At 43.5% G+C, this 26343-nt stretch overlaps 1 protein-coding gene and 1 long non-coding RNA gene across 2 annotated transcripts in view; both read right to left on the minus strand.

Annotated features, from left to right (window-relative positions):
• Nucleotides 1-1814: 1814 nt before the first annotated feature.
• Nucleotides 1815-4194, minus strand: LOC306940313. The gene is made up of 3 exons (XR_013792000.1): nucleotides 4142-4194; nucleotides 3981-4053; nucleotides 1815-3868 (listed from the first exon to the last, which is right to left on the minus strand). It is a non-coding gene; the product is annotated as an uncharacterized lncRNA (long non-coding RNA).
• An 11248-nt stretch (nucleotides 4195-15442) lies between these two features.
• Nucleotides 15443-26343, minus strand: part of sema3h (sema domain, immunoglobulin domain (Ig), short basic domain, secreted, (semaphorin) 3H) — an 85660-nt gene continuing 74759 nt past the window's right edge. The window contains exons 10-13 of the mRNA XM_079516278.1: nucleotides 25682-25836; nucleotides 18160-18221; nucleotides 17698-17840; nucleotides 15443-16887 (exon numbers count right to left, since the gene is read on the minus strand). Of these exons, the coding sequence (XP_079372404.1) occupies nucleotides 16399-16887; nucleotides 17698-17840; nucleotides 18160-18221; nucleotides 25682-25836 (849 nt within the window). The 3' untranslated portion in view covers nucleotides 15443-16398. The remainder of the gene's footprint in view (nucleotides 16888-17697; nucleotides 17841-18159; nucleotides 18222-25681; nucleotides 25837-26343) is intronic.

Below are 26343 nucleotides of genomic sequence, written 5' to 3' on the forward strand. Positions count from 1 at the left end.
GTCGATGCCTACACCCCTGCCCGACCACTTCGGTCTGCCACCTCGGGGCGATCCACACGGTCACGACTCTTTTCTGTTCTGGCCCCACAGTGGTGGAATGAACTTCCCACTGATGTTAGGACAGCAGAGTCACTGCCCATATTTCGCCGCAGGTTGAAAACCCACCTCTTCAGGAAACACTACCCTTCCTCTCTGCCTGACCTACTTGTTGTTAACTAGTTGTACGAACGCTTGTTTTCTATTGTTGTATTGTTTATTGGATCTTGTTTAGTCGATACACTTAATTGTTTTAGCTCATGCTCATTTGATTTAGCTATTTTGTCTCATCTGTTTAAGGAAATAGGTAGCTGATATATTGCACTTTTACCTTAGCGCTAGGTATACTGTCACTCCCGCCATAGTCATAAAACGACACAGTAGTTCTGGATACTGAATGGATTTATTCAAGCTGTTGTCAAAGCTCAAAACCAACCGTCGAACTACATAAAAAAGCATAAACAAACAAACACTCGTATTAACATCAAATCAAGTCATAACATTGTACAATACAAGTAAATTAATACGAAACAAAAGAGAATACAAATAACACACCTTGCTGGCTGCATATAGACTCAAGGGGGGGGAATGAATCCAAGTGCCCACGACAGACTCACAGCAACACAAACTGCAATAAAGCAATACAATTAACGCACTATTCAAGCCGTATAATGTTGACTTGGATACCATGATTCAGAAACACTTCAAGAACATACCTGTCTGTCTTACTGCACGTTCAAACGCTCATGAACGAGCGGAAGCGTTGGTGTTACACACTTGTGTATCGTAGGTTAAACTACACTATTTAAAGGTTCCGGAACAAATCACACAATTACTACTTCCGGTAACTCAAATAACATGTAAAAGGTAGTTTCAGGGGCGAATAAATAATATACGAAATAAGGAACAAAAATAAACCCAAAATTAAGCCGTATGGCAGTCAAACTCCCACCAAATCACATACATTTGGGATTTCATTAATCACTTTAAATCACCAATTTGATAACATTTGAATGTCCCATGTTCATGAATAACCATGACATTCTTTCAAACAGTGAACACTGGTAAAATCTTAATACATTGAAACCAGAATGAACCTTGCCGCATTTTGGCTTCAACCTTTAGTCACACTATTTGACGCTTGACCTATTTGACCTTCTTTTTAAACTTTCCAATACTGGTCACTATGCTTACTCCAATATAAATTTAGTTCATAGACAACTTAAATTGTTTTGAATTTACAAGACCTTTAAAGTCACAATTAAAACAGATCGTGCAACATGACAAATATAACCTTGGCATGCCATTTGGTAGAGCATCTATTTCCAGTCCTAATAAATTCATCCATTGTTAACTTCCTATTTTACTGTCAATTCATAAGCAAAGATGTTTGCCTTGTACAGCACCATGTATTAGCAGATAACACTTTTCACCCAATGAACAAATATGGATGTCGATCTGAATTTGATTTATGAATATGGACACTTCCATCTCTTCACACATTCCGACTGTTGGTCATTATTCTGAATTGTTCATCTCTATAGTAGGTTGTACTAGACAATGTGGAAGGTCTCTACTCTCTACAGCTCTTGGGGTCAAATTGACAATTCAGATTAAGTTGTTGACCTTGACCTGCTTGAAGTTGCAGCAGTATAACAATTTGCTCTTCCAAATAGTGTACAATTTAACAAACCTTCTTTAACATGTAAAGACCTTAACTTGTCAAACAAGGATGAGCAACGACCTCACTTTGCCGAAAGAGCTGAGCACAAAAATTGTCATACAACAATGAACACTTGTTCTGCTACAAGCAGCAAATTTCCCAAAATCATATGTACGAAACACAAAACCTTGTACGACCTTCAAATCATGACATGTACAAAATACATTTTATAAAAGTGACCCGTTTCCTTAAAGTGGTTTCCTTTGACCGTGAGGTCAAACAAATTATTGTGTCTCAACACTTGGGTTTGAGAACTTTGTTGAGCACAATTTCATTGCCTAGTCCAAGACCTGTCAGGCGGTCTCCCAATCTTGCCCTCTCCCACCTTGACAGGTAGGGGTAGATTTTCCCTTTGCTTTTTGCACTTGACATGTGGGGGTAGAATTCTCCTTTGCGCCTTGAACTTAGCCTTTTTCTTTCTTTGTACATCTTCATTTGAGGATGGCAGTCTCCTCTTGATGTGCTCCTTCTTGGAAGGTGCAGTGGCTACTCCACCACTCTCCTTGTACTTCTTCTTGGCCATCTGTCTCCACATCTTCATGGAGATGAACATGTAGGCTGTCATTGGCCTCTTGGGGGCACCAGGCTTTCTTACTGTGACATCTTTGGGTTTCTTTTGTCCCCTTGTGGGACCTTTGGTTGGTGCTTTCCTAGCAGGCTTATCCTTGCAACAAGCTGCTGTGCACTTGGGGTTCTTTTTAACAGCAGCTTGCTTGACAGCTTGAAGGCTTTGTACAGTTGCTTTCCTTTTCTTCTTGTTGAAAGCAACTGGAGCACCTGTACCCTTTAACACAGGGCCTTTCACTTGTTTGCTCACTTGAGCTTCTTTTTTCCTTTCCAGTCCTTTCTCATTGTGCATGCTGCATGTGCTCCCACCATACCTGCTGATGCTATATGGCAGGGTTTCTTCTTCACATACAACTGTGCTGTTGCAGATTGCTTCCTCAGTTTCTTGAATCTGGGCATGAGCTTTAAGAACAACATCCTTTGTGTATCGGACAGACTTTTCTAATCTACAGCGCAGGTCGCTGGTTGGAATTTCAATTTTTTGATATGCATTGTAAATGTCCTTTAATACCTTTACATCCCATTCCACAGCATTGACATATGCATGTAGATCACTTAGTTGAGCCTTATTGATGACACCATTTTTTGTTTTCCTTGCTTGTGCTTTCCAGTGTGCATAGACACAATCAAAACGATACCACAACCTTTCCAAATCCTTTTCCTTCCCAGTTAATGTGTGGTCTCCATTTTGTGCTGGCACTTGAGTTACATTAGGCTCTTTAGTTGTTTGAGACATTTTAATAAGTTGATGAATCAACCCACACAACTTAACCAGTGCAATTAAACATTTAAACCAATTTTCCAACACTCAATTGAATATGATGTCAGGTTAGGCTTACTTTCAATTGAACCTTAAAGCAGCACTTCAAACCAATTATATTGCACCACACAAAGAGAAATGTCCAATAGCTCAATGTCCGTTTTGCAGAATGATTTTTCCTTCTTTTTCTTTTAACAAATGACGTTTCTTTATTGTCTCCTAAATTAACTGCACCTTTGTGGTTACATAGTCAATTTCATGAGTTATTGTTTTGACACAGTAGTCCCTTATAAGCTTCACTCCTTGTCACCACTTTCACATTCACTTAATAGTGACTGACCTTTTCTTTGTCGGAATGAAGCCTTTCCTTGGTGGACCTGTGTGTCCTGTCCTTACAGTGGCTGTGCTTGTTGCCGTCTGTGTGAGTTGTCGTCGGGCACGAAGGGGGTTGCACTATATACTCTATGGTTGCACCGCGCAGCTTCGGGTGAACTGCGAGCCGAATCCTGCGTCCTGGAACGGCCTCGGCTTCCCGCAGATCCGTGGTCTGGCTGCGGTCGGATAGACGCATGGATGGACGCCACGCAGATTTGTCGTTTCCGTGTAGAGTTGCATCACGTTCAACTGCCGTCGCTTTCTTTAGCAGATCCAAGTTCTTCGCCTGCGTCGAGTTGCATCAAGTTCGACTGTCACTCCCGCCATAGTCATAAAACGACACAGTAGTTCTGGATACTGAATGGATTTATTCAAGCTGTTGTCAAAGCTCAAAACCAACCGTCGAACTACATAAAAAAGCATAAACAAACAAACACTCGTATTAACATCAAATCAAGTCATAACATTGTACAATACAAGTAAATTAATACGAAACAAAAGAGAATACAAATAACACACCTTGCTGGCTGCATATAGACTCAAGGGGGGGGAATGAATCCAAGTGCCCACGACAGACTCACAGCAACACAAACTGCAATAAAGCAATACAATTAACGCACTATTCAAGCCGTATAATGTTGACTTGGATACCATGATTCAGAAACACTTCAAGAACATACCTGTCTGTCTTACTGCACGTTCAAACGCTCATGAACGAGCGGAAGCGTTGGTGTTACACACTTGTGTATCGTAGGTTAAACTACACTATTTAAAGGTTCCGGAACAAATCACACAATTACTACTTCCGGTAGTACATGTAAAAGGTAGTTTCAGGGGCGAATAAATAATATACGAAATAAGGAACAAAAATAAACCCAAAATTAAGCCGTATGGCAGTCAAATATACTCTTGGTTGCTTGTTTTTGCAGAAAATGCACTAAAGACTTCTGGTGATTAGTAGTTTTTGTTCCCTACCTATGTTGAATACACTTATTGTAAGTCGCTTTGGATAAAAGCGTCTGCTAAATGACTGTAATGTAATGTAATGTAATGTATGCACGTAGTATCATATTGTAGTATCATATTGTAGTATCACATTGCAGTATCATATTGTAGTATCTTATTTCCTATGTTTATGTGAATCCAACAAAATTGGACTGGCAACCAGTTACATAAACAATTCACAGAAGTTTGGCTTTGGGGCAGAACATAATAAGACCTAATGAGCTTCCCTGGTGACATCACAATTATCTGCAGTCTCATTTCTGAGCTTCTCTCTGAAAACAGCTCATTAGAAAAACGGGGTGTGATTATCTCATCCATCCCGTTCCAAACCTCAACGAGGTTCAGGTGTGTTGTATAGAGGGGTTGGCAGTGGGGATAATAAACAGCTGTGTCTGTTAGTCGAGGAGGGGAATCAATCTGTAGTACTCCTTTCCTCTTTGATTAGCTTGAAAAGCTTGTTGGAAATGGTTGTGGCTGCCATGCCTGGTCCCTGGGGATCACTGGTGCTGCTGGTCTTTTATACAACCTCGGGAAGCAATACTGTATAGTTGCATTCACCTGGCATCCTTCTAGTTGTGAGAGGACAGCTTAGACATGGGATGCCAAGTGTGTGTAATTAACTACTTAGTACCTGTTACTGTTTTTGTTTTTTTGTATTCAGATAGCAAGCAATGGGTAGAACACTCACGGACAAAGTCAGAGAGAGAAGGATGAGGCTGGCAGGGCACTGCGTCAGGCACCCAGAACTTGAGGCAAGTAAATTGACCCTATGGGAGCCAACCCAGGGCAAAGCCAGGAGGGGAAAGAAGCGTACCACCTATGTAGACGTGCTGCGGCGCGACAGCTTGGCTGACAACACTGCAGAGCTCAAGAACCTGATTGGATAGGAATTTGTGGAGGGCAGCGATCCAGGAATCCCGAGTTGGTGTTGGCTAGACCTCACTCTCGCAGCAACTAACTAAGAACACTCCCCAAAAAATGTAGTCTCTGTGACACATATAGGGGCCGCAATCTGCATTCAAAGATGTTCCTAGAAGCTTTGTCGTTGGTCGAAAAAAAAAAACCCGTCGCAATTAATCAGGAAGCAGACAGGCAAATCGACCAATGACAAAGCTTCTAGGTAAATCTTTGAATGCAGATTGCGGCCCCTAGATGTGTCACAGAGACTAACTTTTTTTGGGAGTGTTCTACCCATTGCTGCATGGCTGTCTGAATAAAGTTTTGACATATTATTGCTTTTTCTATGTTCGCCTATAATTAATAATAATAATAATGAATTGCATTTTTATAGTTCTTTTCTAAAGTGCTCAAAGTGCTTTACAATGGTTCATTCATTCATACATTGGGAGGTGAAGCTCATGCCCAAAAAAGAGACACCAGGGTTAAGTCGTTAATAGGAACGAATTGACTAGATGTGTTATTTCAAATAAATGATCAAGCCTCAGTATACCCTTTCACTATCAACGTGCTGTAAACGGCTTCATCATGTGTTCTGAATGTGTATCATTTGGTCCAAGGCAACTAGGCAAGCTCTGCATGCCTTAATTGGACCAAATGATACAAGAGTAAGTGCAATACAGAGTAAGTGTTGTTTGTTGTTTTGTTTGTTTAGTTTTTGCCTGAAATTGTTAAAATTGGTGATAAAGTGACTAGAAGGATAGAATTATATTAATGAATGACTAAGACTAATTTGACCGTGTTTGTTTGGTAACCAGGCCAGTGTCTGTGGCTCCCTGGGCCATTGAGTGTGGTCAAAAATGACAAACTCTGCATGCATGGGTGGAAGAGGAGTTGACAGGGATTCAAAACCACACCATCAACCACTTGAAGAAAAAAAGAGCTGGGTTGGATCCATATCCACAAATAAATCATGGCTACCTAAAGATCCACCCGTCCGCTTCCTCTCTTTTCCTCTCTCTTTCATTCTCTCTCCTCCACTTACCATCCCTCTCTCCCACCCGCCCCTTCCCTCCCTCTCTCCCTTTCTCTCACCCCCCTGACCCCACAATGCTCTCGGTGGGTGGGGTTCTCATTGTGTGTTGTTTGTTCCCACTTATTCTATTGTGTCGACAAGCATCTAATCGAGAGCCATGAGTCCTTAAAGGACCACTTCACCACTTTTCAACTTATCTTCCTATAATTGGTCCTAACTAATGTTCATGATAAAATACCACCATTTTTTCCTACTCAGTCTGTGTCTCATCAATTAAACCTGTTGAACACATGCTACATCTGGAAGAAGGTAACACACACATACAATACCCAACATGGCAGCTGCTATAAGCCAAATTAAAAACAGTAAAAAAAATAATGAAATAACTGCTCGCACATTGTGGCCTGTGGGCAGTCTGTGGCCTGTGGCCTGTGGGCAGTTCAGAAACCTGTCCACCAGTGACATCATCGATGGTGAATCCAAGCTAATAGAAACGGCAGGCTTTCTTTTCCTGAAAAGTTGCAATGCAAAAGTTGAAGCCATCGTTCTCACGATAATAAAAATCTAAATATATTTTAAAACAAATCTTAAAATCTTAAAATCTACCTAATGATGATGTCACTGGTGGACGGGTGTCCGAACTGCCCAATGCCCTCCTATGACACACAGACTGAGTAGGAAAAAATGGTGGTGTTTTATCATGAACATTAGTGAGGACCAATTATATGAAGAGATGTTGAAAAGTGGTGAAGTGGTCCTTTAAGATATATGCCATTGAACTCAGCAGGGCCCCAATAGCTCCTAATAATTTTAAACTGAATACTGACAGAACTAATGTCTAGCTACAGTAACACAGTAACACATATCCACTTATATGAGCCTCCATAACATAAGCTGCCTTCTTTGCTGTCCCCCGTTTTTCCGCCTGTTGAAAGTTAACTGTCTAGTTAAAGGACCACTTCACCACTTTTCAACCTATCTTCATATAATAGGTCCTCACATACGTGTAAATAATCATGATAAAATGGCACCATTTTCTTCTACTCGGTCTGTGTCTCATAGGAGGGCTGTGGGCAGTTCAGAAACCGTCTTCCAGTGACATCATCGATGGGGAATACAAGCTAATAAAAACTGCAGGCTTTCTAGTCCTGAAAAGTTGCAATGCGAAAATGGAAGCCATCGTTCTCACGATAATGCAAATCTAAACATTTTTGTAAAAGAATCTTGTTTAAAAAATAATCTGCCTAATGATGATGTCACTGGAGGACGGTTTCTAAACTGCCCACAGCCTTCCTATGAGACACAGACTGAGTAGGAAAAAAATCGTCCCATTTTATCATGATTATTAGTGAGGACCTATTATATGAAGATAGGTTGAAAAGTGGTGAAGTGGTCCTTTAAGTATTTAAGTGGTAAATGGTGTCATTACTCATTACTGTATCGCCTTATCCAAGGCGCTTTACATAGACCCAGTCACACACACATTCACACACACCGATGGTGGAGGAAACCATGCAAGGCACCAACCGTGCAAGGCATGCACCAATCAGGAGCAATTAGGGGTTCAGAGTCTTTGTCCTAACACAAACATTAAATTCCATTGACAATGAATGGACAATTTTGAGTGTTTGTGTAAACACAAACATTGAAGACGAAGGTGAGGACGCAAATTCTGATTGGCCGGAATGAGACGATGATGTACGATGATAAGAGCGCCCCTCACTTCACACGGGTGTGACTTTGATATACTGTATCTCGCTCGGTCTACCCCCTCCCTCCCTGTCGTTCCCTCCCCTCCTCTGTCTCACTCTCTCATTCTCTCTCTGTGGGGACTCTACGGCCTTGTTATATCCTATTGGAGCACACTTCTTCTTTGTGTCAAACATTCTAAACCAGAGCCATCGATCCAGAAAGACTTCATGGCGTTGAACTCAGCGGGGCCCCCATAGTTCCTAAACCAAAGACTGAATGAGCTAATGTCTAGCAAATGCATATCTAACCCATTTTGGGCGGGAACCCCTTTTGGTGTTTTAAACATTATGTTATAATTTAGCTATTGGAAAATAGCAGATCTACAAGCTCATAGCGCGCCACCGAGTGGCGCGCTACGAGCTTGTAGGTCTGCTATTTTTGAAAAATCGTGAAAATGTGCCTCAAATTTGGAATATATTTAACTCAAATCTGTGCTTCTGGAGGATCCCTGGAACAACATATTTTCAGATGGGGGTCGGAGGCCAATTACAGATCATTTTTGGGGTCCTTGACATGAAATATTGAGTGATATAGGCCTAGAAACATAGGTATTTTCAGAAAACTGTCAGGATTTAGAAGACCTAAATGGGCTAATGCATGTCTGCTTGAACCCATAAGCCTTATTGTCTTGTCCCCGACCCATTGTCTGCTTTGTTTTGTCCAAGTCGTTTGGTGTCTGACGCATGTCATTGCCTCAACGCTCTTTGGCGTATAAACGTTTTTAATGGAAAGAGTGTGGCGCCAATGTTAAATACTTCTGATTGTCATTTTGGTTCATTTCATCGTACAACAAATACACTTCCTTTCAGTAGGCAATAATTTGACTAGTAATAATTGTATAGGAAAACATTTGGCTATTAATCAAAGATGAATCAAACAACATACTGTAGTTCTATGAAGTATTCACTAAGTAGAATGTAGAAGTTGAGGATACTTAGTTCCAATTGTTGCACTTTTAGAAAGAGACAGATATTTCCAGATGTAGTCTGATACGTGAAGCAGGATTTGTGACCAGAGAGCTGCTGATATGAAACACTCTCGAAACCTTTATGGCTTTATGCCTTTATCTTTAGATAATGCAATTATGTGCTTGATGCATTATTAGATATAGAGCACCACAATAACTAATCAAATTTGTTATATATTTTTAATGGCTTTACTGGTTTATCAGTAATTGTCATCGTGTATGATACTGTACAATATGTATCACTGATCATACATCACCACCAAAACCAAATGCATAAATGTAGTATGTACCTTGAGCCAGTGGTTCCCAAAGTGGGGTCCGGGGACCCCCAGGGGTCCTTGAGGGAGTTCCAGGGGGTCCCCAGCTAAATGATAGTTTGGAACCAAATGGACCCTTATGGTTCTGTAACTCTGAGAGTGTACAAATGGAACCAAATGGACCCGTTAGTGTCCATTTGGTTCCATCTGTAGACTCTCAGAGTTAAATTAACAGTGATTTTACAATATAAATTACAATATAAATACAAAATAAATGGGGGTCCGTAGACTAATGCATGTCAAACTGGGGGTCCTTGAAATTAAACGGGTTGAGAATCACTGCTTAGAGCCGTACAAATCTTCTCTCATGGGGCGTCCCTGGCATATATTTTCAAACGGGGGTCCGTGGTGTCAATTTGGGGGTCCTTGACATGAAAAAGTTTGGGAACCACTGGCATATAGTATATATACCTTGAACGACTGGCCCCACAGACAGAGTGCCCTGCATGCAGAATGGATGTTATTTCCACGCATCGCTGCCAACAAAACACAGTATTGCAGTATTTTGATTTCTTTTTAATGTGTGGTTTCGTCTGTTCTGCTCATATAGCCTTAATGTGATCCTGTTTCTCTGATTGAGATTCTATAGCGTGTTATTCTACAGGAATGCATGTGGTTCCACTGACATGCGAGATGTACGATGTTTGCTATTGTACTCGTGTTATGCTGTTTTAGCCTGGAGACGTTGATGGATTGAGTGTTATGAACTGTAATATATCTGGAATTACTAGCATAATTTCAGCATAATATGATTTTGTTTATTTTGTATGAGTGCACATGACAGTACTGTAGTAGTAGTGTGTGTGTGTGTAAAAACATGTGCTCATCTCTCTACTGCATGTGTGTGTGTGCAGCATGCTTGTGAGAAGGAGTCTCGCGTGTAAAGGCATTCTCTACTCTCGTGTACAGTATGCAATGTGGTCATGCATGTGTGTATGCACATGTTTCCGATATTCGGTCTTATAACAAACCACACAATCCCACCAAAACCTTCCGTTGAAAGCAGACCTTTATAATACATTATTTACAAATGAACGTCTCCTTCGATGAGGGGAGATCAATAGATACTTTGATGCCCCGTCTGCAAAGAAGTTGTTCTGGAAAATTACATGAGAGGAGTGTGTTGGCAGAGCGTATACAGAGCAGTAAATATACCATGAAGTGACTGAAATACATCTAATGAGTGAGCAGAGGTTTCTGTACAAGGACACCAAGGGAAGGACACAAACGTTCAAATGTCCCCCCTCTTAAAAAGTCACCACACTCGAGGTGGTTGGCCAACTTGGCCTGGCAGGGATATGCCACATGCATGTACACCCACATGTGCACGCATGCATACGCATACCCGTGCACACACACTTTTCATAATACGAGAGGTCATTCAGTGCTGGCACGACTTTCAAGTTGCACACGCAAGCACACAATAATACACTTAGCTTTCACTTACTTGCTTTACATACAACATGCACAGAAACACGCACGCACGCACGCACGCGCGCGCACGCGCACGCGCACACGCACACACACACGCACACACGCACACACACACACACACACACACACACACACACACACACACACACACACACACACACACACACACACACACACACACACACACACACACACACACACACACACACACACACACACACACACACACACACAGCTCAGTATTGGTACTTCTTTCATGTGGTCCACCATGCCAGCCACATTTTAATTTTCTGGGCTCCCAGAGCTCTGAGGGGAGATGGTTTATTTTTCCTACAGCATCAAAAGTGTTTCAGATCGGCTGCTGCTTAGTTCTACATTTGGCAGCTTTGCTGGCTTGACTTTTAAACTTTCATTCAAACGTTTCTTTCTCTCTGATCAAACATACACACACCGCTCGCGCACACGCACGCACGCACGCACGCACGCACGCGCACACGTACACGCACACACACGCAAGCCACATTGCTCCAAGTTAAACAAATAAATATCACTAAGAAGAGAGTTAAATAGAGTCGGAAACAAGTTATGTTGGTATAGAACAAATCACAATTTAGCGCCTTGTAATGATGACACTGACGACAGTCTCTCAATTCCTGGCAACACAGAGTCCGATTGATGCAGTCCGTGTTTTTTTTCATTTCCAGAGGTCCTAGATTCTTCAAAGTGTTTGTTTTTCTGTACACAAGGTCCATTTCAGCAGGGTCTCCCCTCCCAATACACAGCGGGTTCCTCTTTCAACTGAAGGTCTACAATTAGAAACTGGGGCACATCTTCTGACGTCACCTCTGTTTTCTACTGTATGTTCAAATATACTGTACAGTAGAGCCTTGTGAAGATGTGTGTTCTGTACATACTGTTGTAGGCCAGCTGGGCCTGTTTCATAAATACCCATTCTTTAAAATATACTGACACTTTTCTAAAAAAAAAACAAATCTAAACGGAGTGAAATAAATGAGCCATTGTCCCAAACATTTTAGATTCTGGACTGGCACACCAAACTGTAGAAATATGACTGAATGCCATGTGTGGACTCAGATTTAGGCCACCGTAAGCATTCTGGTTGTGCAACCTGAAAATTTTCACTGTTCTTGCAGGTTCCAACGATTCTCTGTGCCAAAATATATTGTTTCTGGAGCGTGAAAAATTCTCAGCTGGAGGTATTAAATGAGAAAGGTTGAGGGACTTTCATTTAATTTCTTGTCATGTAATCTCTCAAGAACAGATTCTGTGCTGCGCTACAGAATCTGTCAGCAAGGCCATTCAGAATGTGTATACACTGTTGATAGTGGGAATGAAAACACATGCACACCACAGGAAGTGGAGGGCTGACATTGGGCCAACATCCTGTTATACACGAAGGACTGTCTAAAGAGGACGAGACGCGAAGACCGTACGGGCGACGCCATGTTGCTCCATGGAAGGAAAGAAACATGCGCAGTTGAGACCAGGAAGTTGTACAATGTACATGCACAAATTTGGGCATGTCACCCGTACGGTCTTCGCGTCTCGTCCTCTTTAGACAGTCCTTGTTATACACATTCTACTGGGGACCCATAGATATATATATAGAAAGCTAGATGGCTCACCCGCGCTCTGGCCAATGGAGAGCGACGTCGTTACGTGGCGGCCATCTTACCTCGGGCCACATAACATTGTGTCTATGGGGCATGTACTCTTAAATGACCATAACTTGCTCAATTTTCATCCGATTTTCAAACGGTTTGGTTTGTTATAAATGTCAGAGATGTCCGCATACTTATATGCTTTTATACGACGTTCATATAAAAGAAATAAGCAGATAAGCGTGACAACGTTTGTAATAAACCAACCCGTTTGTAAATCCGTCAAGATTTGAGCGAGTTTTGACTGTTTATGTTTGAGCTGCCATTGAACATTACTGTACTGTAGTCCCGAAGCAAGATGGCCGCCGGGTGAACTACGTCAGAGACTCCGCCTTGAGCCATCCAGCCTTTAGATATGTCTATGGGGCCAACATCCTGTTATACACATTCTACTCGGCCCTGCCCCCAGAGGCAAATTCAAAGGAAACAAACAGTAGAGGGTGCTGTTTTTTTTTTTTTTGCAGATGGGTTCCCAGATTGCTTGTCATGTGTCAATCTGTGGCAACATTTTGGGCACAGGACTACAGTTTGAGAAACCAGTATGTACTACAGTATACTGAGTTTACTGACTCATTAAATTAATTAGGTGGGTGACGTCTATACTTCATATAGGCTGCTTTCCTACTATATCAAATTCAAATGTTCTGTGGGAGCTCTATTCATTCATGGCTCTATAGCGTCTGAGAAAAAGGTTTACAGATATGTGGTCCTCTAAGCAGGAAGTAATGTTTACACTCTTGAACCAGTGAAACCTGTAAAAACAAAACGCAGAAATATACACGGGCATTGAATGTACAATAACTGTTATGGTATACAATAACACTACAGTTTGCAATGGTCTCATTGCAGTAACCTATACATTAACTAATAAAGCTGGTTGTTTTGCAACAGATATATAGTACAATAGGCTACATAAATAAAGTATACTGTTCTATTTGCATTTACATTGTTTTGTTACACCCCTGTATGTACGTATGTGTAGTAGTAGTTATTCATTAGGTAGTCACATGTGTTGCTTTAAAACCCATTTTGGGCGGGAACCCCGTTTGGTGTTAGCATTATGTTATGCTTTAGCTATTGAAAAATAGCAGATCTACAAGCTCATAGCGCGCCACCGAGTGGCGCGCTACGAGCTTGTAGATCTGCTATTTTTGAAAAATCGAAGAACGACTGACATAGAAACATAGCTTTTTCAGAAAACTGTCAGGATGTAGAAGACATTTTTACAATCTGATCTCAGGTCAAAATGGGTTAAGAACTTACACAATTTGTTGTGTATGAGTTATCCTTCCCCAAACATCAATAGGTGAATTGACCCTAATAAATAATACCATTGACCAGTGTAGCTTTTCTTTTCCCCCGTTCCTAATTAATGAAAGGATTCGTTTTTGGATATCTGAATTTTCTTTTTTTTTCTTTTTATCTCACAGCAGCATAGAACATTTCTTTTAGAACAACTGGACTTGCCTGGCATACATGAATGGTTTACATTTTTACTACATGTGGACACTGCTACTACGCCCTTAAATTCCAGGAAAGCCAAACGAACACTCAAAAATAGATGGGCGTGTCACGTCCATTCTGTGACCTCATCAACATCAAAGTCCTCTACTATGCCTTTTATCCTCCCTCTCTCTCTCTCTCTCTCTCTCTCTCTCTGTTATGGTGAGTCATATTTTGGGTCTTTCTGGATCAACTCGCATGGCATCATTGTTAGAGGATTTTCTTGTTTTTAAATGCCTGCATGTTATATCTGTTTTGCTCAAATTCAACCAAAACATTCTGGAAAACATAATGACATTATTGGAACAATTTCTACTTTCCATAAAAAGGGGGTTATACTTTAACTTCAATGTCTGCAGTGCAGATATTTTTGTAATTTGTATAGTCATTTAAGAATTTGGAATTCATTTAGGTTTAGAGCATCACGTTTTTGGTTTCTTTGGGACACATTTTGTAAAACGGCTTGGTGTATGTTCGTATGGTCTCCTTTCTTCTCCTTTTGGTCAATTCCCATCGGGGGTCACCACAGGTGCTTTCCATCTGGTCCCGTTTTTTGCGTCTTCCTCAGTGACTCCTGCCCACCGGCATGTCTTCCTCAGTGTCTCCTGCCCACCTGTATGTCTTCCTCAGTGACTCCTGCCCACCGGCATGTCTTCCTCAGTGACTCCTGCCCACCTGTATGTCTTCCTCAGTGACTCCTGCCCACCTGTATGTCTTCCTCGGTGACTCCTGCCCACCTGTATGTCTTCCTCAGTGACTCCTGCCCACCTGTATGTCTTCCTCAGTGACTCCTGCCCACCTGTATGTCTTCCTCAGTGACTCCTGCCCACCTGTATGTCTTCCTCAGTGACTCCTGCCCACCTGTATGTCTTCCTCAGTGACTCCTGCCCACCTGTATGTCTTCCTCAGTGACGCCTGCCCACCTGCATGTCTTCCTCAGTGACGCCTGCCCACCTGTACGTCTTCCTCAGTGACTCCTGCCCACCTGTATGTCTTCCTCAGTGACGCCTGCCCACCTGCATGTCTTCCTCAGTGACTCCAGCCCACCGGCATGTCGGTGGCACAGGGGGCACCAACATGTCCGTACACGGACAAAATGTGTCCGCGTGGCAAAGACTTGGGTCTTGTCCGTATGGCAAGTTTTCGATTTTCTGTTTTACACATAATGTTCTCATTTTGATCATAACACCCACTTTACTGAATGTCAAAGTCTCCAGGCTTTCTCCAGAATTATTTATAATGACACTATAGGCACATTAGGAGTCCACTAGTGCTAGTAGCGGTTCTCAAAATGCTTTATTTTCCAAGGACCCCTGTAACGTGTTCAAACGGAACCCAACGGACCCTTACGGGTCCGTTGGGTTCCATTTGAACACTCTCAGAGTTACAGACCTGTTATGGTCATTCAGGGCGATCTATTTATGTGTTTCTTGGTGAAATTATTGTCCACTCATTTTGTTTGTCCGTGGCACAAAAATGAGGTTGACCAAAATGTCCACCACAAGACAACATGGTGATGACCCCTGCGGTGGCATGATGTTGCTATATGTCCGTATAATGTCTTATTGTCAATGACAATAATCAGACGAGGGACGGAAGTACATCGTTCATGCGCTCACTCAGTGGAACACAACTTGTCGAGCGACATGAGACACTGTCCTCCCGGTCCATGACAGCCGCCCGCCACAGAAGTCCACTTCACGACAAAATGGCATTTTAGAGGTTTGTACATGCTGTGCGTGTGCATCCTTCATTCAACATGCTATAATTCAAACTAAAGTCTTCTACCAATGTCTTTTTTGACTGTCTTTTATCAGACATATAGTTTTCAGTTCATAGCCTATGTGTGTGTGCAGACTGTATAGCTATTGTACAATAATTATGTAGCTTTCTATATACTGTATAGGTAACACTTCACCATGGCATTATTCCAGTGTATTAATTTTGGTATAAGTACAGGAAGTATGAAAATCTTCCACGTAATATTCCGTAATGTGGTTCCAAAACAATGCAGTTTTCATTAAGTACTCATTAGTTTTACTGTATATTTTGTCATCGTTTACTACAGTATAGATTTGTAAATACAACCCAATACGTGGATATTAGTACTTTTCAAGTTAGTACACAAAGAATAGGAGGCCATTGTGAAGTCAACAGTTACCCAATGTTTCTCCAACGTAGGAGGTGTGTAATTGTCTCAATCTATCTGCTTGCTCAATGTGTATTGTACGTGGGGGTATATACAGTGTGTGTGTGTGTGTGTGTGTGTGTGCGCGTGTGTCCGTGTGTAGATCATTGTGTGCAACAGTCATTGAAAACACGCTCTTCCCGCGTCGTATTTCATTTAAGCGCTCCTCGGAGCCCTAAGCTGTGGCTTGCTCCTGCTCTTCCTCCCCGCTCCTCTTCCTCCTCCTCCACCTCCACCTCTTCCTCCACCTCCTCCTCCACCTCCTCCACCTCCTCCCCTTCCTCCACTGTGCTTGTTGTGCCTCTCGCCGCCCTTCTGACCGTCCCCGTTGTGGGTTTTGCGCGGGGGCCGGTATCCGAGCGCCCGGCAGTGCTGGCCAAGGTTCCCCGGGTGAATGAGCGCCATGACGTCCTGGTACCACGGCTGGGTCCCCGCGCTCCGAGCGACGGACGCCGACCCGGGCCAGGAGGCGGTGCCGGGCACGCGATTGGCCGAGGAGCTCCAGACGGACAGGTGGACGGTGACGGCCGTCCAATGGAAGCCGTGCTCCTCCAGCTGGCAGTGGTAGACACCGCCGTGGACGAGCTCGGCCCGGCGAATCAGAACGCCCCGTTCAATCACCACCACCTGTTCACCTGACACCACCTGGGGGGGGGGGGGGACACGGGATGGATGGGGAAATTAGTTGTAGTCTTCCTTGTTTTTTGTTTTTTTTATCCCACGATTTTTGTAACCCATTTTTCACCCGGTGCCAATTGCTTAAGCTGTAATCCTTGGCTCTGCCAACCTGGGGAGAGCCCTGAACTGAACTCATGCTTCCTTCGATGCATGAGTTCGGGGGGTCGCCGAATCTTTGAATGCAGATTGTGGCCCCTAGATGTGTCACAGAGACTAACATTTTTTTGGGAGCGTTCTACCCATTGCTGGCTGTCTGAATACCAAAAAAATAAAAAATAAAAAGGTCATTCAAATTTTGACATATTATTGCTTATATCAGTTCTAAGGTTATTGTAGCAGTCAATTTATATTGGGGGTCGGGAGGGGGCGGGGTGGGGGTCCCAAGGCATTGCCAATGCATTTCTGGGGGTCCCCGGCCAAAAACGTTGAGAACCCCTGCCCTATAGGGGACACGTGGAGAACATGCAAACTCCCCTTTCGCCAAAACACGCTCCCAGCGTCCCGACACCTTCTTGCTGTGAGGCGACAACGCTACCGACTGTGCCACCGTGCCCCCTTCAAACTGGATTTGGGTGTGTGTACCTGGTGTAACTCAGGGCTGTTCTCCCCAGCCTGCTTGTACCAGGTGGATTTGGGTGTGTGTGTACCTGGTGTAACTCAGGGCTGTTCTCCCCAGCCTGCTTGTACCAGGTGGATTTGGGTGTGTGTATACCTGGTGTAACTCAGGGCTGTTCTCCCCAGCCTGCTTGTACCAGGTGGATTTGGGTGTGTGTGTACCTGGTGTAACTCAGGGCTGTTCTCCCCAGCCTGCTTGTACCAGGTGACAGTGGCGTGGCGTGATCGCGGCAGGCACTCTAGGTAGGTGCTGTTGCCCTCGGCAACCATCATCACCCTCTGCTCGGCCTCCACCTGCAAACCAGCTGGAAGAGAGAGAGAGAGAGAGAGAGAGAGAGAGAGAGAGAGAGAGAGAGAGATAGCAAAGAGACAGACAGACAGTGGCAGAGAGAGACAGAATGACAAAATGTCCTTGTGTGCCCTAATGTACGTTCACACTTTGTAGTGTTAATGAGCACATTGCTATACATAATTTGATGATCAAAGGCCCTGTATCGTTTGCCTGATCATTACTCAGGTCAGGTCGTAATGAAGCCAATCAATGCCAATTCCCTGCAGTCTCTCCTCATCTTAACAGTGCACTGATGAACCGGATATATAAAGAAAGATGTGCTATAGTCTTACCTCCCTGCCTGACACACTGTGTCAGAGGGTCATCGTCCTGGCCCAAATGACGAGCATTCCTCCTGCAGACAGGCAGACAGACAGACAGACAGACAGACAGACAGACAGACAGACAGACAGACAGACAGACAGACAGACAGACAGACAGACAGACAGACAGACAGACAGAGGAGAGTCCTGGGTGAATAGATTGTCAACAGACAGAGCCACGGTCAAAGACATCAAAATGGCTCGGAAATGCCACCAGCACTGGAGGGGAATGGGGATGGCTAGAGACCCCCCCCCCCCAGCGAGTGGCAGCTGCTGGCTTTGATCTGCTCGGACCACGAGAGCTCTGACGACTCGCTCCTTTACAAGATTGTTTTTTTGTTGTTTTTTTGTAGTTGTCGAATGTGCGCTCGGCACTGCTGTGTGAATTCAGCGCTATATAGGCTACCGATTTCAGTACTAGCAATAAATACATATGTTTTAATTGCATTTCAGACTTTGTCAGATGTGTGAGGAGCTTTGCGACTGCAATGTCTAAGCATCCAGAGGACGTTCAAGACGCATGGTGCGCACATGCGTTCTGTGATATAGCGAATGTCTGCGCGGCGAGATGTTAACGTGGTTATAATCAGAAGCCAGATGGTCTATACATGCTGAAACATTGTGTTGTTAATATGAAGTTTTTGAACAAGAATAAAACAAAGTGAAAGCTATGTCAGCATCTTCCCACATGTTTAATAAAAAACATATGTACATTATGATTGTACCAAAGAACAAATTCGGATGAGAATGTTCAGACTTTTTACGGAACCCCCCTTCATCTACAAGCTCTGCTATTTTGCTCTGCTACAAGATCTGCTATTTTTGAAAAAATCGTGAAAATGTGTGCACATTTTTTGAATATATTTTCTTTCACAGTGAATGTTTTGAACTCAAATCTTTGCGTCTGGGGGGGCTCCCTGGAACTACATATTTTCAGATGGTGGTCCGCAGCCAAATAGAGATCATTCTGGGGGTCTTTGACATGAAAAAGGTTGAGCACCGCTGACGTAGAAACATAGCTTTTTCAGAAAATGGATTTAGAAAGATTTAGAAGTCATTTTTTTAGAATCGGCCTCAGGTCTAAATGGTTAACCCATTTAGCTATTGAAAAATAGCAGATCTACAAGCTCATAGCGTGCCACCGAGTGGTGCGCTACGAGCTCGTAGGTCTGCTATTTTTTAAAAATCGTAAAAATGCGGCACAAATCTTTGAATATATATTCTTTCAGAGTAAACTTTTTTTTTTTTTCGACGTCAGGCCTAAATGGATTAAACCTTTAGGTAATGCAAGACTCTGAACGCTAAGGTGGAGGCTGGGGTGGTGGAGGCAGTATAGCAGCAGAGTGTGAAGCAGCTGAAGCAGAGATCTAGACTGCCTTGGTGAGGGAATGAGGTGTGGTTGGTGTGTTGGAAAGCATGGCCGATTGAAAGCAATCAGCAGACAGACTTATACGGCTGATTTACAGCCGAGCTTTTGGGACTCCTGTGCCTGCATGAACTAATGCTATGCTTCATTAAATCCATTTAAATTTAAAAAATGTCTTCAAAATCCTGACAGTTTTCTGAAAAACTTAATATGTTTCTGTATCAGTGGTGCTCAATATTTCATGTCAATGACCCCAAAGATTATATGTAATATGCCGCCGACCCCCATCTGAAAATATGTTGTTCCAGGGACTTGAGTTAAAATGTTCACTTTCAGATTTGAGGCCCATTTTCACGATTTTTCAAAAATAGCAGACCTACAAGCACCGAGTGCCGCGCTACGAGCTTGTAGATCTGCTATTTTTCAATAGCTAAAGTATAACATAATGCTTTAAAACACCAAAAAGGGTTCCCGCCCAAAAATGGGTTAAGTAGAATGGGAGATGCCAGCCACCCGTCAAAGAAAACTAATTTCGGTCGCTTGTATTCACAACCTCATTCTTTCGGCCATGACCCACATGACCACAGGTGAGAGTAGGAACGAAGATTGCTCGGTACTTGACCACTCGGGTGCAATCCAATCGGCATCACTGACGGATGGATTCCTATATGTAATGACCAAATGAAGGAGACAATGCTACAGCTGGGCCGCAAGCAGTTTCCCCTGAAGTACAACGGCAGACCCGTCTACATATTCCCGGACGAGCCTGCGGAGGTGCTGAAACAACGACGCGGGTATGGCGATGGTGGAAAACGTCTTCTAATTGCTGGTCTCTCCAGCACTTTCATCTTCCCGTCTCGCCCTACACGTCAAGCACAGCGGCACGCACAAGATCTTGGCCATATCCACAGGATGGACCCCAACAGGTTTTTTGTAGGGGTGCTAGCCCCTCCTGTATAAAGCTTTTGTCCCCACAAAATGTCCGCAACACAACAATTTAATGTCATTGACAATGAAGGGAAAGTTTACGTCATCTTGTCCCCACACGTCTCATATTTTCCATCGACAATGAAAGGGGAAATTAGGTCAAATGTCAGCCAAATATGACGTAAATTTGTGGCAACAGGCATTCTGATTCACCAGTATGAGATGATGCATGATGATATGAGCGCCCCTCACTTCACAAGTGGTGTAATTTTTAAGTATTGAACAGTGCTCTTTCATGGTACAGCGTGGTGGCTACCTACAGCAGTCAAATTATCTTCTACATTTAAAAATACTGTAGCTTGGCTGTTGGAGAAAGTTCCAGTCAGTGTGAGTTAGGAAGTATTATGTTGATTATGTAACAAAGGTAATGACAGTCAACACCGAGGACAAAACCATTGCCACTGCAGATGGGACGGTGCTCGAGCGAGTTGAGGACTTCAAGTTGAGATGAGAACAGCTCCACAAATTGGCACTGTTAAGGCAACAGTTTGTGTCGCGTGTGATGTCACACGAGAAGATATAAACTGATGTGCCGTGTTGAAAATGTGTGTAGACGTAGAGACAGACAAGGAGAGCGAGGAAGAGACATACCAGAAAGACAGAGACAGACCGACAACGTGATGTTGTGTTGGACCGTTCCCAAAGAGGGAGGACAACCCCAAGTCTATTATGCTGCTGTAGCAGTGGGGAACAAAATGTATTCTTTCGGAGGCAAGACAAGCAACGACATGGGTCAGAAGATGGATGTCCATGTCTTCGACACAGTGTCTTTATACTGGAAGAAGTTACCTCCAGTGAAAGCTGGAATAGGAGACGGTCACCTTGAGGGGCCACCCAGGCGCTGTGGCCACACAGCTGTGTTGGTCGAGGATACAGTCTACATCTGGGGAGGATACTACGCCGGGGTGTACTACAATGTTCTTTATGCATTTGACGTTGACGCCCACAGATGGTCCAGACCAAAGGTTTCCGGGACTGCTCCAGAGGCAGGGCAGTACATACCAGCCTGTGTGTTGGGGAAGGCCATTTTTATCCATGGAGGAATCCCCAAGATGACTATCAGATACAAGTTGGACACCAGCACGATGGTCTGGACTTCAATCAGCACCAGTGGACCTGCACCACCTGCTACAGATGGTCACTCTACCACCATCATCGGGACAAAGATGTTTGTATTTGGGGGCATGTCGAACCAGGAACGGTACTTCAACACCATGACAGTGTTTGACACAGAGACCAACCACTGGCTGGACACACCTGTGCAGGAGGCAAAGCCTCTTCCAAAACGACGCCGGTGTCATTCAGCCTTTACCCACAATGGAAAGCTGTACATATTTGGTGGTCGCGACGGTGGCTTCAATGACTTCGTTGATTTGTGGAAATTCAGTCCAGAGACCTTCTCCTGGAAGAAGGTCGAGCCCAAGAGGAACGGCCCCTCTCCAAAAAATAGTATGTGCTGTTGCATGGTGGGAGATCGTATCATCATCTTTGGAGGATTCCGTGGCGACATGTATGTCTTAGAGTTAAGTACTAGCCTCAAGACGTTATGTAAGCTAGCGGTTATTCAGCACGGCCTGGAACGGTCTGAACTCCCACACGACATCAGGTGGGAACTGGCAGCCATGACCAAAGAAACAAACTCAGCCGAATAACACACAAGAACACAAGGTCGCCTCACATCTAGAAGGTCATGGGTTCCATTCAGTCTGTAGTACTGTCGCCTCACAGCTAGGGTTAGGGTTAGGGCTGCAGGGCGGTGGCGGTGGTTTGCTCTTCACCGCGGCTCGTGACGTCATGTTGTAGTTCGGTGGTCACCTCACCACCGAAACTCCAGACTATGAATGAGCCTCAAATCAGCCTACAGACCTGATTAGACTTATTCGCTGGGTTTGGAGTTTGACAGTGAAATTGTACTTAAATGAGGTAATATCTGCTTTTGCTGGAGACAAAGCGGGGAGATAGAAGAATTAGTAAGGATCAACATGAGCTTGAGAAAAACATTGATCTAATGCCTTCAGGGATTGTGACATGAAAAAAAAAGGCTTTTGTAATTTTTCTAAAAAAAAAAAAAAAAAAAAGGTTTTCTGAGCTCAATTGCACCCAAAAAACATTTAACATTCAGTAGATTTTCTGTGGTCTGGGGGTTTTCTGGCTCAAATACGTGCTCAGACTTTCCTGCTGTTTGTGACGTCACATGGGATTTGCCAGCAACAGATGTCACTGTTTTCACTGGTTTGCCTTGTTTTCATTGCAGCTCAAAAGGCTTCCAACCCCCAGAGAAAACCCCAGACCACAGAAAATCCACTGAATGTTCAAAGTTCTTTTTAGGGTGTAATTGAGGTCATAAAACCTAAAAGAAAAACGAAACATAAAAATAAATGAAAATGTATGTCATGAAAACCTTTTTTTTTTATTTCTTTTTTTATGTTCTGTTTATTAATTTTTCGTTTTTTACAAATATAGAAGTAAATTGAGAAATACAAACAGAGTAACAAATACAAAAAACTTAAACACAGTCATGAAAACCTTTAAAGTGATTTGCAATTTTGCATCTCCGCTCTCTACATGGCATGGTGTACAGTATTTGATTGGGATCAATACACACGTTGTGTCCGATTCAGAAGCATGGTCTAGTGTTGCTATGACAACAAGCAGCACTGCCTCATGGGGATACACTATCCCACACCCTGTGTGTATACATCCTTTATATAGCAGTGGGTTCCCAAAGTGGGGTCCGGGGACCCCTAGGGGTCCTTGAGGGAGTTCCATGGTGGTCCCCAGCTAAATGATAGTTAGGAAACAAATGGACCCTTTATGGGTCTGTAACTCTCAGTTAAAACCCATTCTGGGCGGCCGGGAACCCCTTTTGGTGTTTTAACTAAGCATTGTGTTATACTTTAGCTATTGAAAAATAGCAGATCTACAAGCTCATAGCGCGCCACCGAGTGGCGCGCTACGAGCTTGTAGGTCTGCTATTTTTGAAAAATCGTGAAAACGTGCCTCAAATCTTTGAGTCACATTCAGTCAACGTTTTAAAGTCAAATCTTTGCTTCTGGGGGGGGAGTCCCTGGAACAACATATTTTCAGATGGGGGTCGGCGGCCAATTACATATACTTTTTGGGCTCCTTGACATGACATATTGAGCACCACTGATATAAAAACAGTTTTTCTGAAATTATATTTCAGAAAACTGTCATGATTTAAAATTCAATGTCAGGCCTAAACGGGCTAATATCATAGACTGGCCACATGAAGGTCCAGGATCCACATTGGAACGGTTGTTAGACCACCATCTTGTTAAAACTCTCAGAGTAGTGAGGACTGAGCAGAGCATGTGGACAATATCACATGGCAGGGCCCTTGGTGCAAACTAAGTTCTAAATGAAAACATCTCCCACACATCGCCACTTAGGGCTTGGATCCTATTTTGAGGTCTCAGGAAGGCGTGATTTCTTTCTACGTCCGAGCATAGACATGGTAACGCCCCGCCTGCCTCTGATTGGCCTACCGACACTGCCCGTCTTGCCTGTCCTCCGAGATGCAAGGCTACTCCGTGGTGGGAAATAATACAAGTACAAGAGAATGGCAACACGCGACAGTAACTTGTAACTTTATTTTTTGTAGAAGAGGCAAACTAATATTGTTTGTGCCGTTTGCTTTGATTGAATAATTGATTGAACAACTATGATTTGATTTGGCTGTGTTCTAAATTAAAGTGTTAGTGTTGATTATCGTGTATTAATCTAATTATATTAAACTAATACTAAAAAGATAAAGATCAAGGGAAAAGAGACCTTTTTACAGTACAATAATGCCTCTTCTACAAAAATAAAAGTTACTGTCGCGCGTGCCAAGCTGTCATGATCTTGTATTAGAGGCAGACGGGGCGTTAACATGTCTATGCTCGGACGTAGAAAGAAATCACGCCTCAGGAAGGGATGCGAAACTTTGCAGTCAACTCAGTGATGTGGTCACATGGTATACTACTATACTGCGTGGAGAAGTGAAAGGTCTTGCGGTTCGGGGCCCACAGTGTAGAGCCCCAGACGGCCTGCCAAGAGCCAGTGGCCGTACTAGTTATAAACCCATTTTGGGCGGGAACCCCTTTTGGTGTTGTTATGTTATGCTTTAGCTATTGAAAAATAGCAGATCTACAAGCTTGTAGGTCTGCTATTTTTGAAAAATCGAAGAACGACATAGCTTTTTCAGAAAACTGTCAGGATGTAGAAGACATTTTTAGAATCTGATCTTAGGTCTAAATGGTTAACCCCCACTGGTTCCAAGTAGAAGGACTGATTTCTTTACTTTAGATATCAAACTAGGCTAGTGAAAGAGGGATAGGATATTGGTCGCTGTCAGTGGTGGAAAGTAACTATAAGTACATTCACTTTTCTACAAATGTCTTATAAATCCTGACAGTTTCTCTGAAAAACCCATGTTTCTATGTGTCAGTCGTTCTCAAACATTTTCATGTCAAGGACCCCCCCCCCAAAAAAAATTGGCCACCGACCCCCATCTGAAAATATGTTGTTCCAGACACACCTAATTTGAAATGAGACATTCTGCATAATGAGTACTTTTGCTTTTGGCACTTGACGTACATTTTGACGCCCGTATACTTCCGTACTTTTACTCAAGTACATGTTGAATTCCCGACTTTTACTTGTAACGGAGTAGTTCTATAAAAGACCCCAGGAAAGTGTTCTAAATCTTCTAAACGTCATTAAAACCCATTTTTGGGCCGGGAACCCCTTTTGGTGTTAGCATTATGTTATGCTCTAGCTATTGAAAAATATCAGATCTACAAGCTCATAGCGCGCCACCGAGTGGCGCGCTACGAGCTTGTAGGTCTGCTATTTTTTAAACGACGACTGACATAGAAACATAGCTTTTTCAGAAAACTGTCAGGATGTAGAAGACATTTTGTAGAATCTGATCAGGTCAAAATGGGTTAAAACCCATTTTGGGTGGGAACCCCTTTTGGTGTAGGTCTGCTATTTTTGAAAAATCGAAGAACGACTGACATAGAAACATAGCTTTTTTCAGGATTTTTAGAATCTGATCTCAGGTCAAAATGGGTTAACACATATATTTGTTTTGCAAACAAGGGTGAAGTGTCCCTTGTGTGGACTCGTCACCTGCGTGCTATGGGCATGTAGGGGCTGCAGGCATGGCCGTCCCAGGTGCAGTAAGGGTCCCTGGCCAGGCAGCACTCGGCACAGGCCTGGCCGTACAGCTCACACTGGTACAGAGCCAGCTGGGACACACCCTCACTGGAACCCACAAACAACCACTGGTAGGAGGGAGGGAGGGAGAGAGGGAGGGAGATAACGTGTATATTAGGAGATCGTTGGTCAGAGGGAGAGAGGAAGGAAGGTGTATAGGAGACAGACAGACAGACAGACAGACAGACAGACAGACAGACAGACAGACAGACAGACAGACAGACAGACAGACAGACAGACAGACAGACAGACAGACAGACAGACAGGCAGGCAGGCAGACAGACAGACAGACAGACAGACAGAATATCTATCCAACAAGTCATACAGTACATATCCTGTGTGTGTGTGTGTGTGTGTGTGTGTGTGTGTGTGTGTGTGTGTGTGTGTGTGTGCGTGCGTGCGTGCGTGCGTGCGTGCGTGCGTGCGTGCGTGCGTGCGTGCGTGCGTGCGTGCGTGCGTGCGTGCGTGCGTGCGTGCGTGCGTGCGTCAGCGTGCGACTGCGTGCGACTGCGAATATATAAATGGGAGATTGGATTCTCATTGAATGGGTTGTGTGTGCATGCATGTTCATGTGT

This window comes from Electrona antarctica (genome assembly GCF_951216825.1).
Source record: "Electrona antarctica genome assembly, chromosome: 2".
Taxonomy (NCBI): Eukaryota; Metazoa; Chordata; class Actinopteri; order Myctophiformes; family Myctophidae; genus Electrona; species Electrona antarctica.